The 17608-nt window shown below is 48.9% G+C and overlaps 1 protein-coding gene across 3 annotated transcripts in view; it reads right to left on the bottom strand.

Moving 5' to 3' along the window:
• Window positions 1-3816: 3816 nt before the first annotated feature.
• fam49al (family with sequence similarity 49 member A, like) overlaps window positions 3817-17608 on the bottom strand; it is a 15614-nt gene continuing 1822 nt past the window's right edge. The window contains exons 1-12 of one of the 3 annotated variants that reach the window (XM_062558415.1): window positions 16191-16395; window positions 15988-16070; window positions 12529-12608; window positions 9150-9271; window positions 8249-8354; window positions 6500-6636; window positions 6328-6405; window positions 6103-6219; window positions 5603-5682; window positions 5324-5450; window positions 4645-4715; window positions 3817-4567 (exon numbers count right to left, since the gene is read on the bottom strand). In XM_062558415.1, coding sequence (XP_062414399.1) covers window positions 4504-4567; window positions 4645-4715; window positions 5324-5450; window positions 5603-5682; window positions 6103-6219; window positions 6328-6405; window positions 6500-6636; window positions 8249-8354; window positions 9150-9271; window positions 12529-12608; window positions 15988-16070; window positions 16191-16238 — 1113 coding nt within the window. In that variant the 5' untranslated portion in view covers window positions 16239-16395 and the 3' untranslated portion in view covers window positions 3817-4503. Of the gene's footprint in view, window positions 4568-4644; window positions 4716-5323; window positions 5451-5602; window positions 5683-6102; window positions 6220-6327; window positions 6406-6499; window positions 6637-8248; window positions 8355-9149; window positions 9272-11394; window positions 11529-12528; window positions 12609-15987; window positions 16071-16190; window positions 16396-17608 lie in introns of those variants that run through there. The other 2 variants (XM_037474721.2, XM_037474718.2) reach the window with 2 other exon arrangements.

The following is a 17608-nucleotide window of genomic DNA, read 5'->3' as shown; positions in this document are numbered from 1 at the left end:
TAATTACAAAGCCTCTAATTAATTAGATTAATATTTTTAATCGAGTCCCGGCCTTAATAATATATATATATTATATACACTCACCGGCCACTTTATTTGGTACACCTGTCCAACTGCTCGTTAACACTTAATTTCTAAGCAGCCAATCCCATGGCGGCAACTCAGTGCATTTAGGCATGTAGACATTGTCAAGACAATCTCCTGCAGTTCAAACCGAGCATCAGTACGGGGAAGAAAGGTGATTTGAGTGACTTTGAACGTGGCATGATTGTTGGTGCCAGAAGGGCTGGTCTGAGTATTTCAGAAACTGCTAATCTACTGGGATTTTAACGCACAACCATCTCTAGGGTTTACAGAGAATGGTCCGAAAAAGAAAAAACATCCAGTGAGCGGCAGTTCTGTGGGCGGAAATGCCTTGTTGATGCCAGAGGTCAGAGGAGAATGGCCAGATTGGTTCGAGCTGATAGAAGGGCAACAGTGACTCAAATAACCACCCGTTACAACCAAGGTGGGCATAAGAGCATCTCTGAACGCACAGTACGTCCAACTTTGAGGCAGATGGGCTACAGCAGCAGAAGACCACACCGGGTGCCACTCCTTTCAGCTAAGAACAGGAAACTGATGCTACAATTTGCACAAGATCATCGAAATTGGACAATAGAAGATTGGAAAAACGTTGCCTGGTCTGATGAGTCTCGATTTCTGCTGCGACATTCGGATGGTAGGGTCAGAATTTGGCGTCTACAACATGAAAGCATGGATCCATCCTGCCTTGTATCAACGGTTCAGGCTGGTGGTGGTGATGTCATGGTGTGGGGAATATTTTCTTGGCACTCTTTGGGCCCCTTGGTACCAATTGAGCATCGTTGCAACGCCACAGCCTACCTGAGTATTGTTGCTGACCATGTCCATCCCTTTATGACCACAATGTACCCAACTTCTGATGGCTACTTTCAGCAGGATAATGCGCCATGTCATAAAGCTGGAATCATCTCAGACTGGTTTCTTGAACATGACAATGAGTTCGCTGTACTCAAATGGCCTCCACAATCACCAGATCTCAATCCAATAGAGCATCTTTGGGATGTGGTGGAACGGGAGATTCGCATCATGGATGTGCAGCCGACAAATCTGCGGCAACTGTGTGATGCCATCATGTCAATATGGACCAAACTCCCTGAGGAATGCTTCCAGCACCTTGTTGAATCTATGCCACGAAGAATTGAGGCAGTTCTGAAGGCAAAAGGGGGTCCAACCCGTTACTAGTATGCTTTTCATCCTTCCTGCATTGGTAAAGGCACAAGTGAGTTGAATTTGAATGTAACAGAGAATTGGAGGGTGGTTGCACTAAAAAGGGTAAACAAATCTACACCCTGTGCCAGACTGTCAGTTTAAGGTTGTCCACAGGATGCCCTGAAGTAGACAAACATGTGATTGTCTTGAAAAATGCCCTCAGAGGCTGTAATAAGTTTCATGTCAGTGTGACCACTGAATGAGACACATCTGCTCATCTTTACTGACTCATCCGGCCTTCTCTCCCGTCAAAAAGGTGGAACCCTATAGGCTACGTAGCATGGCTAATAAGTGCTAAAAGCAATTAACATCAAATTTAGTCAATTCATCATCATTCAAAAGATTCTTCATCATTCTTGACAATGCCATCATAACCAAGTGAACGCGCCTTGTGTTTCTGCATAACCCCCAGCGTTCACTTCTCTGAAACAACCAGTGGGGACAATGCCACCACTACTACCTCCGCGGTAGTGCACTCAAGACTTGGCAGGAGCGGGATTTGAACCCACTGGCGGCGCTTACAGAGGCTTTCGGCTCCTTCTTGCACCCCTACACTACCAGTCCTGGTCACATTTTGGCAACTTTGATTCTCCTATTTAACCTTGAGCATGTGACCTAAACCTCAAAACTCTTTTTAAATGCTATTTCCACATCTGGGCTTGAACCCACAACCTTCAAGTGCAGTGCAGGGGCTTATGTCAGCAGCTCTTCCGATGTGCTAATTCACCACACACTAACCAACCCTTTGTTTGTTGTATTTAACCTTGAGATTGCTACTCAAACCTCAAAACTCTTTCAAAGCAGAAGTGATGTCTGCATGAAGGGGCATGAACCCACAACCTCAGACAGCAGGTTGGAGCCTGCAGCCCTTCAGCTGTTCCCTTGTGCTATTCAAGCACATGCCTCATTGTGTCCGTTTCTCATATTAGACCTTGGGATTGTTTACTAAACCTCAAAATTGTTTCAAAGTTTACAGTTTGAAGCCCCGACTGCAACCAGACCCTCCTTCTGAGAGAGCAGGTTTGAACTGAGGATCCTCCACACTTCAGCCTTCCTGCTATCTCCCTGCACTGTTCCACCACACACCTGTTGATGCTTTTGAATCCAACCTCAATTCTCATAGATTCTCAGGCTGGAATCCACAACCGCTCCATACCGTTATAATATAATTGAAGGTCAAGTAAAGTCATATAATGGCATTTCTAATAAAGCCCTAGTTTTTTTTCACTACTTTTATGCTGTGATCCTTATTTCACTTTTTTCGACATGTGTGCTGATGCCCGCGTGTGAATTGAGAGGATCCATACCGACTCCCCTATGGAGCTAAACCAGTCTGAGGGTCCTCCTCAGACTTTTCCGTCAAATTAGCAACGACATTAAATCTGATCATGGATGGAACTCTAAAGCTGTACACACACACCACGCATTGTTGAATGTAATAAATGACAAGTTTATTGTTGCACAAAATGTACAAAATAACAAGCAAATGGACGGCCCCTAGCCCCCCCCCCCCCCCCCACCCCTCCCCAATAGTTTCCATCCCCTCCCGCTGGTTCACCTGCAGTAATGAAGCTGATTTTGTGGCCCAAGCCAAACGCATGAAACAACACACACCCAATTTCAGCATCACTGAACAATTAAAAATGAATAAAAACACCTTATTTACACATTTCTGTCAGAACTTTTACAACATGCCATCTATATATTTATACAGACTATGCTTGTTCACATACCCCTGTATTGAAAATATATTATAAGATCAAATGAAATTAGACTAAGGGCTATAGACATCCAAAGTACAGCACTTCTTTCTCCGATTGATTTTTTCTTTTTTTTAGATTTTTATTTCCCACTGACAACCTGGTACTAAAAGAAAGAACTCTTATCCCGCGTATGCTCTGTTTTATCCCTGGAGGACCCTAAGGCGGCCACACGGATGCCCGTTGAGAAAAGCCTCACACATATTTACACCGGAGCGCTCCGAGATCTCCCTTTTGAAAATGCAAATCTGACGGTAATGATGGCTGATGGTTCCCCCCCCCCCCCCCTCTCCTGCCCCTCCTCATCCTCAAACTTGGCTTCATGGTGGAGGAAAAGCGAAAAAAAACAAAAAAAAACAATCAGCTTTTGGCACTGGGTGAAGAAGTAAGTGTGCCGTGGTTTCCTAGAAGGCTTTTGCTGTTTTCCACGTCCGATTCGTCCCTTTTTGAGCACCAACGTGAGGAGCTCAAAGCTCTTCTCTGTTCGTGCAGAGCCAAAAAGGGAGGAAGCGACCGATATCTTACAAGCTTAGAGCTGCGATATCTGGACCACATCAGCACCATGAGATAAAGATCGAAAGAGAGAGAGAGAGAGAGAGAGAGAGCGGCATTGTTCAAGTTAAAGCCGGACTAATCACATGATGCTTGGTTGAGCTTCATGGGACGCGACGTTGGAGCAAACCTTTGTTTACTTTGTGCCGAGCAAAAAGCCACATGTCCCGAGGATGGATGGGTGGGTGGGTGAGGGGTAGGGTTGAGAGTGGTGGGACATCAGGGAGAATAACGGAGGCATCCCACAAAAAAAGAAAAGAAAAGAAAAAGCAGACGTCTCGTCTCCTCGCCTCCTTTCCTTCAGCTGCACCGATGCAGAAAGCGAAGCAGATCTCCGGAGGGCCTCCATCACATTGCTTCATGGATCCCCTGAAGGTGGAGATCAGTGCAGCTGACGGAGACGACCTGAAACGCCTAAAAGCCTCCTGAGCGGGTGCGGGGCCTGAGGGGGGGGGGGGGGGGCGGCGGAGATGAAGTTGTTTGTGTGCAAAAATACTTCTACAGCTGGGGAGTGAACCCTTTTCTTTTTTTTTACATTTTCAGCTTGCTTCGGTTCTGACCTTATATTTTTGCAATATAGCTTCATCTTTAATTCTACTTCTTTTTCATCTGCTGCATGTGTTTCACTTGTTTTTAATATATATCTATACTTTATTTTCTGGCTTTTTTTTCTTCTTCTCTTTTCTTACTTTACAAAATGAGAGACAGAATGATGGACAGCTGACAATATATATAATAGTTTTCCCTCTTCTTCTCATCAGGTTTAAGCCCGGAGATGATTTCCTTTGTTCGTTGTAAACAAACGTGTTTATTGGCCACTCCTCCTCCTCCTCGTCTCCTTTTTCCGCCTCCTTCAAGTGCACACTCCTTCTCTCCTCCCTCCTCGGGGGGGCCCTTCTCATTGCAGCAGGGCCCTGATCTGTTTGGAGGTGCTGTCGTCATTCAGATGCCGCGTCGTGTACCTGAAGAAGAGAGACGTGTTGTAAAAAGGAGGACGTTCCTGTCGCGCACACACACACACACACACACACACACACACCTCAGTGCGTTCAGGAGTCCCTCCACACTGTTGGACGGCTGCTCTTTCAGCACCTTGATGCAGCCCTTCATCTGTCCGGAGCAAAGACAACGCAGCGGGTCAGAGGTCAGCGGCCTCGTCCTGCGGCTCAAACACGTCTCAAAAAACACACGTTTATATCACTGAAATAAAGTCGATTTGTCTTCACAGGGGATTTTCTGGTAATTTGTTTTTTTGAACAAAATAATATTTGATGAGGGAACAAACTCATTTTCAGCTTCCTACCTGTATTTAGGTGTTTTTACTGAACATGTTAACATGCTTTAATGAGAATTTCTCATACTGTCCGTACACACTGATGTGAATCTCCTTAACTTCCCTTCCTGAAAGAAGCCCCCAGATACCCAGATGTTTACAAGAAGAAGGATGTTTTCATTACTTTTCTGTATTTAACATCTGACAAAGCAACTGTTAATGTTGCAGGCAGAACGTGCCAATGTATTATTAGAAAGAAATGTGTGTGTGTCTGTGTGTGTGTGTGTCCCAAGGACACTCCTTTTTTACGATGCCCAGTTAATTATCCCAACGACCTCATGGGGTGCAGGAACGAACCCGACCGTGGCTCTGAATGCCGACGGGGCCTCGGACGCCACGTTTGGGGAGAAGAAGACGCCTCGAGCGTTACCGCCGGAGCACTCACGTCGATTTTGGAGGTCTTGGCAAAGGCCCCCACGGGGTGAACGTGGTCGTAGAGGATGATGACTCCCACCATCACCCTCATGCAGAACAGCATGGTGTCCGTGTTGGTGAAGCGGCAGCGGTACTCCCTGCGACGTGGCCCGGGGGGGGGGGGGGGGGGGGGGGGAGAGAGAAGAGGCGACACATTAAGACATTTAAACGCAGCGTGAAAGACTCTCTGACTCCGATGAAAGGGTGAGATCCAGGTAAGGAGGCGAGAGGAAGCGAGGGAAGTACTCACGGAGTCTCCAGCATGACGCGGCACACGCAGGCCATAGTGCTCAGACAGTCCGTGGTGTCCTCGATGGGCAAGGTCTTGTTCTGGAGGACGGGGGGGACGGGAGTAAGGGGGGGGGCAGTTCAGAAAACAAGGCCTCTCTGCATAAAGACAACGTTGGCTTGAAGGCCTTTCGAAACGAGATGGACGAGACGTTCCCTCGCTAACAAATGTGTGATTGAACTGATGGAACAAAACGCCACCAGGGGGGGGACTAAGCACATCTGGAGACCAATAACAACGACGTGAGCTTGAGATCTAGCAAAAAGAGGGGGGGGGGAATGTTCTGCCTCGAGTGTAGCCTCCAATGAGCCCTACTGATAGGGGCCGGGTATAAAACACAATGCTGCACCCTAATGTGTAGTTTGGGTGTTGTCCTTCTGAAAGAAGACGTGTTATTGATGCAAGGAGAGCCCACCATGCATGAAAAATGGTGGGTTTTTTGCTTGTACTTGCAATTGTACCTCTGAAACAAACTTGGTGGTGGCGTTACTCAGAGTCTTCAGCATCGGCGTCGCCTCGGCGTAGAACAGAGACATCCGATTGGCCATCTCGTTGTTGACCTCGTTCTCCGCTTCCAGCTGTGTGCACGGACGTGAATCATCAGGGTGTTGTTGGAGGAAGGGGGGGGGGAGAAGAGGGGCCGAAAAGCAAGTCAAAAGGACAGCCTGGTGTCTCCTGGTCCTCACCTGCTGGTTGTTCAGCCTGTTCCTGCTTATAGTCCTCCTGTAGTAGCTGAAGTCGTTCTGAATGGCTGGATTGGTCATCTGGGAGAGAAAGAGAGAGAGATTCATGCTCTGGATCTGTCTCTGAGGGCCGGCACAAGGCCCCCCCCCCCCCCCCTGCCCACCGCCTCGTTACCTTGAGCTCATCGAAGCTGAGGGTGAAGTGGAGGATCTCGGCGAACTGCTTGGCCAGGGCCTGCTCTCTCTCCAGGTGCTGCATGGGCGCGTACGGCGGGCTGGTGAGCGCCTCCAGCAGGCTGCGCAGGGCGTTCTCTGCGGACACACTCGGGGGCGTCAGACACCAGACGACACCAACGCGCCGGCTTTTACCCGCCTGTCACCGCCTCCAGGCGCCGCTGGGCCGTTGGAGATGGTAACCGGTGCGCTTGTAGGTGTGACAGACCTTTAGGATCCCCTTCTGGGGATGGGGCTCGGGTCCTCAGACAGCCCCTCAGCATTTATTTCAAAGGACTAAATGTTGGCCTCGGTTCTACTCCCAATCACCCCGGTTCTACTCCTTTAGCATTTTACTCCCAAAATTGTAAATATTGATGCAGAATGTTGCTTTCCCTGCATATTACCAGTTTGTTCAGATTACGGAGCTAACGTGTGCTAACGTGTGCTAACGTAGCCAAAGCAGAGATTCGAGAGGTTCTGCAGTTCAGCGGCTCATTTTTTGCATCAAGAATCCCCCCCCCCCCCCCAGGAGAGAAACTGAATTGTTCGGATGATGTTCCACAGAGAGGCTGCTGCCGTATTCGTGACCACCCCCCCCCCTTCCCCGTGTGTCACATGTGCAACTGAACCTTTCTCTGCTCTGCTGCCTCTGACAAATCGGACACCACCAGATCTGGACCTGGAAGGCAGGGGGCTGGCTATGTGTGGTAGCAAGCAATCCCCCCTCCCCCCCTCCCGAGGCCCCATGCCTTCCTTCGCATTAAAAATGCACAAGGGCCTTCTATAAATACAGCGATGGAGTGTTTCATCTGAAACCCAGTCGCCCCCCTGCTGTTAGCGCGGAGCAGACGCTCCCCAGCCGCTGATTCCTGAGGGCACACGAGCTGACAGTTTGGATGGAGGGACCCTGCAGCTGTTTGTTTGCCGTGCATGAGACCTCCTCGTTATCCCCCCTTTGGGTCAAATAAACAACTCCCCAACGCGTTAATATTTGATCGCTTTCTCTCTAGTGGGAGGGCGACGGGAGATCTGTTGGACCATTACTCATGGGTGCGGATACATTATCATTAATTATTGGTCTTCCCTCCTTCGCCAGTAAAACTGAGTACACAATGTCCCCGAGATCGAAGTAATATTATTGGAAGGCAGAGCAGAGGCGGGAGCCAGATCTCTCTCTCTCTCTCTCTCTTTGTGCTGGACCACCATGTACCACTGTTTCCGTAGCAACGGCTGCCTGGCTGCTATGTCAGGATGCTGCAGAGATGGTTAAGGGGGACATTGGTGTGTGTGTGTGTGTGTGTGTGTTAAGGAATTCTCCCAGACTAAAATGGCATGTAAAACCTCATCAGCACTGACAGCACAGGATGAGCCCCCCCCCCCCCTTTGATGGATATGGAAACGGAAACAAACACTATTCCATACATCTCAGACATTTTTCACCACACAAAATCATACTAATCGATTCCCTGTTTTCAGCAGAGAACACACCTCATATCCATATGTCACCATTACTACTACAGATGTATCTTTAGATAACCCTTGCTCTGTAGGGGGGGGGGGGGGTTATTCCACGCTCTTCTCCAGAGCTCCACAGTTGGTCCCCGTCCCATGCGATGATGAACGTCTCCACGTGAGTAACAATGAGAGACGGCCACAAAAGCAACAGCCAGTGTTCCCAGTCATCTGTGGACTGGGCGGTGCTGCTCACCCAGTCGGAGGGAGAACTCGTAGAAGCGCTTCAGCTTGGCCACCAGGGGGCAGACCGCGTTCCAGGCCTTCTCCTGCAGAGCGAGGTCCCCTGGGTTCTGGATGGCCTGCGGGGAAGATGCACGGATTCAACTCTCTGAAAACCAAAAAGCTGCCCTCTGTTCCTTGAAGTAACATTTCACTTCAGCAAAACGTCTTTAGCTTCGATGCTACGTCCGTCTTGAGGGGATTTTCAGCTCAGTCGGTAATTGACTTTGTATCAAATGGAAATTTACCCTCAAATAGTTTAGTTTTATTCACATGGCACATATCGCTCTGTTATTTCACATTAGTTTGATTACTAACTCTTGACTCACTTCCATCACACATGAATATACCTCCACCTTTAAAGGCACACTCACTGAGGTTTTAGCGACATTTCTCTGCAACAGGAGTGAAAACAGCATTTTTGGAGGACTATTTACAGTTAGGGATTAATACACATTTAGCAGCAGCAGCGTGTCGGATTCAGGGATTTACTCCCTGGATGTTTTTGGTAATGAAGGAAGATGTCAGCGGGCTGCAACGGTCCTCATAAGAATTACGTTCACACACAACCATTTTCCTCCCAGAATACTGCACCACTGATAACAACACTAATAACAAGGTGGTTATTGGGAATTTCTTTAATTTGGTTCATTCTTTCTTGTCTGGTGCGTGATTTGACATTTATTATTTCATCATTCATAAAACAAAAGGCCTCCAGGTTAGGAAGCGCTTCACGAACGCGTCTCGTTATCGGAGCATATTGCATGAAACGTTTGTTCTGAAGGAACACTTTCACGCGTTTGGCGCCTGGTGCGGTGCTGCATGGGAGCACCGCACCACGTGAGTCAACCCGAGGCCCCCCCCCCGGCGCTCACTTCTCGGATCTCCTGTCCCGCGCCGTTATACGACTGCAGCTCGGCCAGGATCCCGTGAGCCTCCTCCAGCACGGCGCTGACCTGGTTCCACACGGCGGTCTCCGCCTCCGTGGGTTGAGCATCTGGGAGGAAGGGAAGGAAGGGGATGGGAAGGGGAAGGGGAAGTGGGGTGAAGAGGGAAGTGTGACGGAGTTGGAAAGATGGGCCGGGCGGGAAAGCGAGAAGAAGGGGAGAGAAGGTCAGCGAGGTTTGAGGAGTTTGTAAAGATGGACAAAATGCAGCCGTCTAAAGTAAATGAAAAATCCAATTTACCCGCCATGGAGTTCTAACCAGAGACCTGCGAGCCGCGCTCTGTCCCACAGTGAGGTTTGAGCACAGTGTGGATACTTAAGGACCAGAAGCCCACAGGTGGGGTTTCTCCTTGGGGAGCTATTTGGATGTGAAATCCACATTTACACTTAGATTAACGTAACATTTTCCCCTCTCTATTTTCTCCTCTGTTGTACCTTGAGAGCAGAATGTTCATTTCAAAACCAGCAGCGGGGGGTGGGGGGGCGACCTCTGGGCTGTCACACTTCTGCTTTGCGTGGCGTGCGTTTTTTTAGGATGTGGGCTCTCTAGAGTCATCGCTGTGTTTGCTTTTTGTAAATGTGTGACTCAGGTATGAAGCGAGGGAGCCCGCTCTCTGCACGCGGTGGCCCCAATTATTTGTTCTTCTCCTCTGTCACCAGGGCGTTTATTTGCCGTCCGGCGCGCTCACCAGAGCGGTTCGGGCCGCCAGGATTCAGAAATGCGAGGTTATTCCGTGTAAGGGTGGAAGGATTAAACAAAACCATCCAGTTTTCAGTCCAAGCTAAGCTATGCTAAGCTAAGCTAAGCTAAGTTACTCCTGTCTGTAGCTTCAAAGAAACATTGAAGTTACCCAAATGTTTAATTCAAAAGGTCTTAGCATCGGATTATAATCAGCATTTGGCCATAATTAGTCTAATAAAATGTCAGAATGTAGTTTAAACCCAACATCGGGCTGTGGGACAGAGTTGACAGTGTCTCTGGGTTGAGGAGAGCTCACAGATGGCACCGGGTTTGTTGAGGAGGGGGGGGGATGAGGGGTGGGGGGGGGGGGGGGCACTTGTCGAAAGCTGCCATCCCTGAGCCTGACTCGCTCCACTTGCTTTAGAAGTGCAGTGAGTCACAGGCATAATAAATGAAGGGGAGATTCATCCCGTTTGACAGCTGACGTCTCTGGCCAGCGGTGAGCTCTCCCACTCTGACTTCCAGTCGTTAAGGAGGAGGAGGAAGAGGAGGAGGAAGAGGAAGAGGAAGAGGAGGAAACCAGCTGTTAGGGGGGGAAAGAGGAGGAGGAGAAAACATTGCGGTACACTGCGAAACATCTCCGTCTGTGTGCTAGTTAGCAAGGCTGCTAACGTGCTAAACTAAGATGGTGAACATTATTACCGCATGTCTGCCACACATACGTTTACAGGAACACCTTTTTGGAATAAGGGCAATAACCCAAATATTTGGTGCATGTATACGTAGCCGCTTGTGTGCGCGTTAGCATGTTAGCGTTAAGCCTAATAGTCAAAAGCCTCACAGAGCTGCTTACATGGGTGCAGACTCTGTTTATTTTAAACTATGAAATGTTCTGGTCTATGTGTCAATAGTCAAGATTAAATGCTCAGATGTTTTTGGTTTTTACCACAAAGTTTAGAATTCACTGACTAAAGGAAAATTGAGAAAAGGCGGGAAGATGGAGGCGGTTTCATTCCTTTTAACAACCTCTTTCCCCTCATCGGTCTCCCTCTCACTCACTACACTTAAGACACTCGCACACAGGCGGCACAGACACACAACCGCTCGCACAATAGGAGACGAGGAGATGAAGGGATGAAGATGGGGCTTTTTTTTTTTTTTTTTGTTGAGCCATCGTCATCCCCCGAGCAACGAGGAGCCCGCACAGGACCGGCATCCACCTCCTTCTAGACCCGGTACCAGAGCACTGGTTCTGTTTGGGGCCTGTGGATAAGGGCGTGAAGCCGAGAACAGCCTTTCTCCACTGAACGCCGGTCCTGGGAGCAGAAACCAAAAGACTGAACAATCGTGCGAGGAGAAGAGGAGCTGAGGAGGGAGAACGGGGGGGGGGGGGGTAAGGTCCACGGAATGAGGAAAAGAAAGCGAAGGCAACGAAGACAAAGGGATAACTCAAAAAATAAATTAAAAAAAAATAAGAAGCGGATGGTCTCACGTTCAAAGTCAAGGAAAACTATCGGGCCATGCTCAAGTTCGGCACAAGCCAGCACTTTCAGGAGGTTTCCCATGAGCCCCCTGGAACAGAGAGAGGGGACAAGTCTGTGGGTGATGAGGGGACGGGGGGACGGGGTTGTGCGCGTGTATGTGTGTGCGTGGGTGTGTGTGTGTGTGTGTGTGTGTGTGTGAGAGGTGGAGGTGTCGGGTGGAGGGACTGGATGAGAGGGGGAGGGGGGGGGGGGGGGGCGGTGGAATGGCGTGGTGGAAGTATGTCCCGGGTGAAGCATGGCAACGTGGACACAGAGCTTCTTTAATCCCACTCCTTTGTATTGATTATGGATCATGGCTAAAGGCCGTTGATTGGGTGAAGATGGAGGTCCCCGGGTGGGTGGGACGTGGAGGAGAGGAGCTTTCAATGTTCTTCCTCATTTAATGACACGTATCTTAGTATTTGGGATGACATTTCTTTGATTGAGAAAATCATCCTGTGAATAAAAATGACTGAATAAAAAGAATAACTATACAAGTTCATTCAAGCTGTTGTTTACTTACTAATCTGTTTTGGGCTGCTGTTGCATTTATTTAGTCAAAGCAAATATTATGACGCTTTACCTTAATTTTTATTACTTTTTCAATCATTATAAATCATTATATAAAAAATCATTACATAAAAACATGCTCTGATGATAAACTGCTATAGGCGGATAATAACACACTATAAGCATGTTTTAAATGCATTAATAAATAAATGTGTCACAGAAAATGTCACTATTTACTTTTTTTCAATTTGTGAGAGATTTTGTTGCATAATATTGACATAAATCTAATCCTGTGAAATTGTAAGAGTAGTTAGGAGTTCAAATCTGGATAAAATGTATAATAAATATAACCCTTTTTTATTTGAGGACAGTATAAGAACAAAGAACAGAGAGTGGGACTAGAGAGCGTCTGATAATGACAAACTACACCCACAACAACACTCCATCACACCACCAACAACTCAGCGGCTCACATCCAAATACACCTCCCGTGACCCCACCCGACTACCACCCACTGCACACCTCTGCTGCACACACGTGCACGCACATTTCAAGCACACAGACACGTGCACACAGCCCCGGCGCTCACTTACTTTCAAAGTCCAGGAAAAAATGTGGACAGTTTTCTAAATCCTTGCCAAGGACCTTAATGAGGTTCCCCATGGCTGGCAACCTGGACGGGAGGAAACAACAAAATGCATAGAGTACGCAGGACCTGGCAACCCGCACCACAGTTCAAAATAAAATGCATAGAGTACGCAGGACCTGGCAACCCGCACCACAGCTCATAATAAAATGCATAGAGTATGCAGAACCTGGCAACCAGCACCACAGCTCATAATAAAATGCATAGAGTACACAGGACCTGGCAACCCGCACCACAGCTCATAACAAAATGCATAGAGCACACAGGACCTGGCAACCCGCACCACAGCTAATAACAAAATAGAGTACGCAGGACCTGGCAACCCGCACCACAGCTCATAATAAAATAGAGTACGCAGGACCTGGCAACCCGCACCACAGCTCATAATAAAATGCATAGAGCACACAGGACCTGGCAACCCGCACCACAGCTCATAATAAAATGCATAGAGAAAGCACAGCTTGTGACCCATCTACACTTTTTATCCCTTCTTCCTCAGTCACGCATTCCAGTCACAAATGACACTGATCATCCTATACATGGCTGTATTTGTTTAGAGGGGGGGGGGGGGGGGTCCAGTAGTGAATCATTAAGCTGACTCATCTGGAGTCACTAGAGCTGAGCAGTGGGTTTTAATCCGGTTACACTACAGTAACTTAATAAAAGCCTTCTCTGTGCAGACTCCTTTCTCCTAATGCTCTTCAAGAGCAGCAGCCTCCGGATACTTCATGACGAGCTCTTCATACCTCGTGCCCCAAAGCGCCAGATGCCAGGACTCCATGAAAGCAGTGATGCGAGCTTTATTGGATCACGCCTGGGGTCAGCCGGGCGGGAGACACGGGAAGACGCGCTCGTCTGATCGTGTGCGGGATCGAGATGAGGCGACACATGACGGGGGGGGGGGGGGGGGGGGGGCGATTGTGCCCTGCTCTCCAGCTCCAGAGTCCAGACAGCGAAAACTCACACTGTGGAGCCAGATGTTGTTTCCAAATTGGGGGCGGGTGGCACCAAATTAGATTTTGATGTGATACAGAATAAAAGGCCAGAGCTGGCATTTAAAAAAAATTGAAAAGCAGCGCGTTTTGACAGGTAATGGAGCGCTGTGTGTCATGATTTATATCATCATTAATGGAATCCCTCTGAATACATTTTCACTGCCACTGAATATTAAGTGGATCTTCTCAACGTTCTTGAATCACAAGCGTGTCAAAAGAAAACCAGGAATCTGATCGAATTTCTTTAACTACCTCCTGAACCAGGAGAGGACCCCCACATGAGATGCTTATTGTTCTCCTGGAATCTTTATTCAAAACAGGACGTTAGGTATCTGACCACAAAACCCACAGTTCAGTGTAAACCATGTTCTAGTTTATGTATTTCATTGTGTTTGATCTATTGTGGCTGTATTAAATAGATTTCATGTTTTTAAAAACTGAACTTACTCGTAAACATCACCCTTGTGAACATCTTACAGTAGAGATGCTGAATATACATGTGATGATGATGATGATGTGGAATTACAGACTCACTCTATTCAGGGAGGACATTTGAGAAGAATGCATTTGTTAAGGGATCAAAGTGGAAGAGGATTTGAAGGCCACACGTGTCAAAAATGTACAAAAAGAACACAAAATTCGAGTGGAATCCAATATTCCAAAGCGACTCTCAGCTGTGTGAGGGTGAAAGCCCCCTTAATTCCCCCCCTCTCCTTCTTGGTCATAAACGCTGCTCATAAAAGCTGCCAAGTTTCACTTCCTCTGCTGAATCCCCCACGGAGCTACATCCTCAGACATTTATTTATTTATTCATTTTATTAACGGTTATCTATATATCTATATATATATTATAATCTATCGTTTTGTGTGAAACCCACCTGCTCCGTGATGCACGCTGAACTACGAATATTTAATAACCGATCTGTGGGCCGACGAGGTGATTGCAAAGAAAAATCTGACTGAGATTCAAATCGGATCCACAAAGAAATGAAAGCTCTCTGACAAGTGAGTGTGTGTGTGTGTGTGTGTTTGTGTGTTACAGTTTAAACCGCTATTACACACTAACGTACACACACCCACACACACACACACACACACATGAGTCTGGAGCAGCGTGTGGTCCATCCTGAGAACAGCGCTCGGAGGCCGACGGTTGCCAGGATACGGTTGGCCTGGTGATATCTTCTGCACGTCTCAGCAGAACATTGAACAAAAAAAGAAAAAAGAAGAAGAAGAGCCGAACAGCATCCAGCTCGCGACGATCTGCCCGAACGCAAGAATTCACGAACCCCCCCCCCCTCTCTCCTTACCCTCTGTCCCCCCCCCCTGTGATGTGATGTCCCCTTTGACTTCCTGTCCGCCGCCTGCTCGCCGCTATTGGATCCCGGGGTGGGTTCGGCGCCGCTCTGCTCTTCGTGGAGGCCGAGGCGACCTTCTGCGCTCCGTCTCTTCCTCTGTGCATCTCCGTCCACTTCACACTTCTCTCTTCTTCTTTTTTTCTCTTTTTTTTTCCCCAGCCGTCTATTTAAAGGCCTGCGGGTTCCTCCCTCCGTGTGGTTGGTGGAGATGCTGCTCCTTTTGTTTCAGGCTGTTTGTAGATGGAGATGCTCTTCTGAGTCAAGTTGTTAGTTTTAAGAGAATAAGACGTGTTATTCGCACTCCCCCTCCCCCTTCTCCCCCCCCCCCCCCTTCTGGCTTTATTGTCCTCGTGCGTCGGCATCTTTTCAACACGCGAAAAAAAAAAGGAAAACTCTCTTTTCGCCTCTGACTCAGAATGGGTTCCTCAAAAACTTCCCCTCCAGCTCTCCTCTCCAGCCCCACTTCTCCATTTCACCACCCGGCAGCTTGTCCTGTCACGCCACGTCCACGTCACCGCCGGCAACCAGCCTCACCGGGGCCCCGCCCCCCCCCCCGAGCGCCCAAACACACCTTTCCTCTTAAACACAACCCATGTTCTATCATTCTTCTCCTGCATGTATCACAGGTGGATTGAGAAGGTGACTTTGGTGCCCACGAGGTTGTGTGAAAGTGGAGCGACGTGCTCGTCTTATGCAACCGGCACGCTGCTCTCATCCTGCAGTCCGGGCCAAGAGAACCACAAACCTGCTCCAGACAGGAAGCCAGAGGCGTCAGGGGCCTCCCGGCCCTCTGTTTTTGGGGGCCCCCGGGGTGGGGGGGGGGGCCTCGCCAGTGTGGATTCACCGAAAGACACGGAAACGCCACCCGCCGTTAACCCAGCGACCTTCTGATCCAAACCGCTGTGAATCGCTCTTTCTGTCACGCGCTGACCTGTCAATCAAACTGAACTAAACCTCTCACCTTCCCTCTCTAACCACCCTTTCCCGTCCGTCCCCGACTCCTTCTCCTCCTCCTCCTCCTCCTCCTCCTCACGGCGTTTTGTCCGTTCCTACCTTCGCTTGTGTTTTGTCCCGCTGGAACACTTCACTGCATCAATCGGGCTCCTCGCGGTGGTTACAGCATCAGCACCCACCACCTGACAGAGAGACGGACGGGTGGACGGAGACAACAGGAAATCAGCAAAGAAATTCCACACCATGCACAGAAAGCTTTTTAAAAACTTTTTTTTGCAGTCATTGTATTTATTACAAATGACCTGCTTTCTTTTGGCGTCCCACGATGTCACTGATGCAATTTCCACCATAACGTTTCCTAAACCCCACTGAAGCACTTATGGATTCTAGAAGAACCCAGCAGCTGTTTCTTTCTCTCTCTCGCTTTCACGTTTTGATGGACGGATCGAGCTCATCGGGCTTATCTCGGTCATCGCGAGGCTCTCCAGACCGCTCCGGTGGCGTCTTATCTGCGGACTGGCGCAACTATTGACACCGCCGCTGCTGTCGTTGCATCATCGAATCTCATCCAGAGAGAGCGTGCAGACGGGGAGGGGGGGGGGGGGGGGGGGGGAGAGGTGCAGGCCTTTGAAGAATAGTTGCCAGGGAAACGCAGCCTCTTATTCGCATGGCAACACAGTACCGCTGAGTGTCAGCAATCGGGTGGATTGGCTGGCTGGAGCGATGGATGGATGGATGGATGGATGGATGGATAGACGGACGGACGGATGGATGGATGGATGGACGGATGGACGGACGGATGGATGGATGGATGGACGGACGGACGGATGGATGGATGGACGGGTGGACGGGTGGATGGATGGATGGACGGATGGATGGATGGACGGGTGGACGGACGGATGGATGGACGGATAGATGGATGGACGGACGGATGGACGGATGGATGGACGGATGGACGGATGGATGGATGGATGGACGGACCACGCTCTCCTCCTCCAGAAGGCAAACCATCCACTCCTGTGATTACACGTCTTTCGCCTTAACTGCGGATCTTTATTTCGTCTTTGCGTTCTGCTCAAAGCAAATGGCCTCAGCGCCCGATTGGTCGCTCGTCTCAGTGAAAGGGGCAAAGGTCAAGCGCCGCGCAGGACGCTGAGTCCGAGAGAGGGGGCGAAGACCCGAGGGGGTGCACGCGGGTTCAGGTGAACTGGGTCCCTCTGATAAAAGTCTCACACAGCGACAAAGCCCCTCAGAAACGTGTCCAAGGTGCAGTGTGCCATCAATGGAAGGCCAGCAGCTGCTTGTCGTGGATGTTATTGGGTTTTTTGGGGGTCAGATTGACAGCAGACATATGATGGTCCTCCTGCTTTAGGGGCCCTGACTACAGCGTTTGATGGATCACCATTTTCTATTCCGTTAATTAGTTTGAGTGCTTTGATTTCACATTCGAGCTTCCTGCCAGCGCTGCTGTTTAAACCGATCCTTTCTATACAGCGCCAGGGATTAAGGTGCAACTGATATCGTTTGTGGGGGGGCGTTTTTTAAACTTTGATTCCATTTTTCATGTTTTAGAATACAGTGCAATAAAAACACTGGAAAGGCAAAAGAAGGGTGAGCTTTGACCTTTTGCCAACATGACGTCACTCGCGCTGTGGTTGTGTGTGCAGAACTAACTTCTTTTTATTGTATTATTATTTCATCAGCTGATCCGGGGTCTCTA

The sequence above is a fragment of the Pungitius pungitius genome, chromosome 17, assembly GCF_949316345.1.
Source record: "Pungitius pungitius chromosome 17, fPunPun2.1, whole genome shotgun sequence".
Taxonomy (NCBI): Eukaryota; Metazoa; Chordata; class Actinopteri; order Perciformes; family Gasterosteidae; genus Pungitius; species Pungitius pungitius.
The sequence above is the reverse complement of the archived record's forward strand: the minus strand, read 5'-3'. Positions and strand labels throughout refer to the sequence as shown.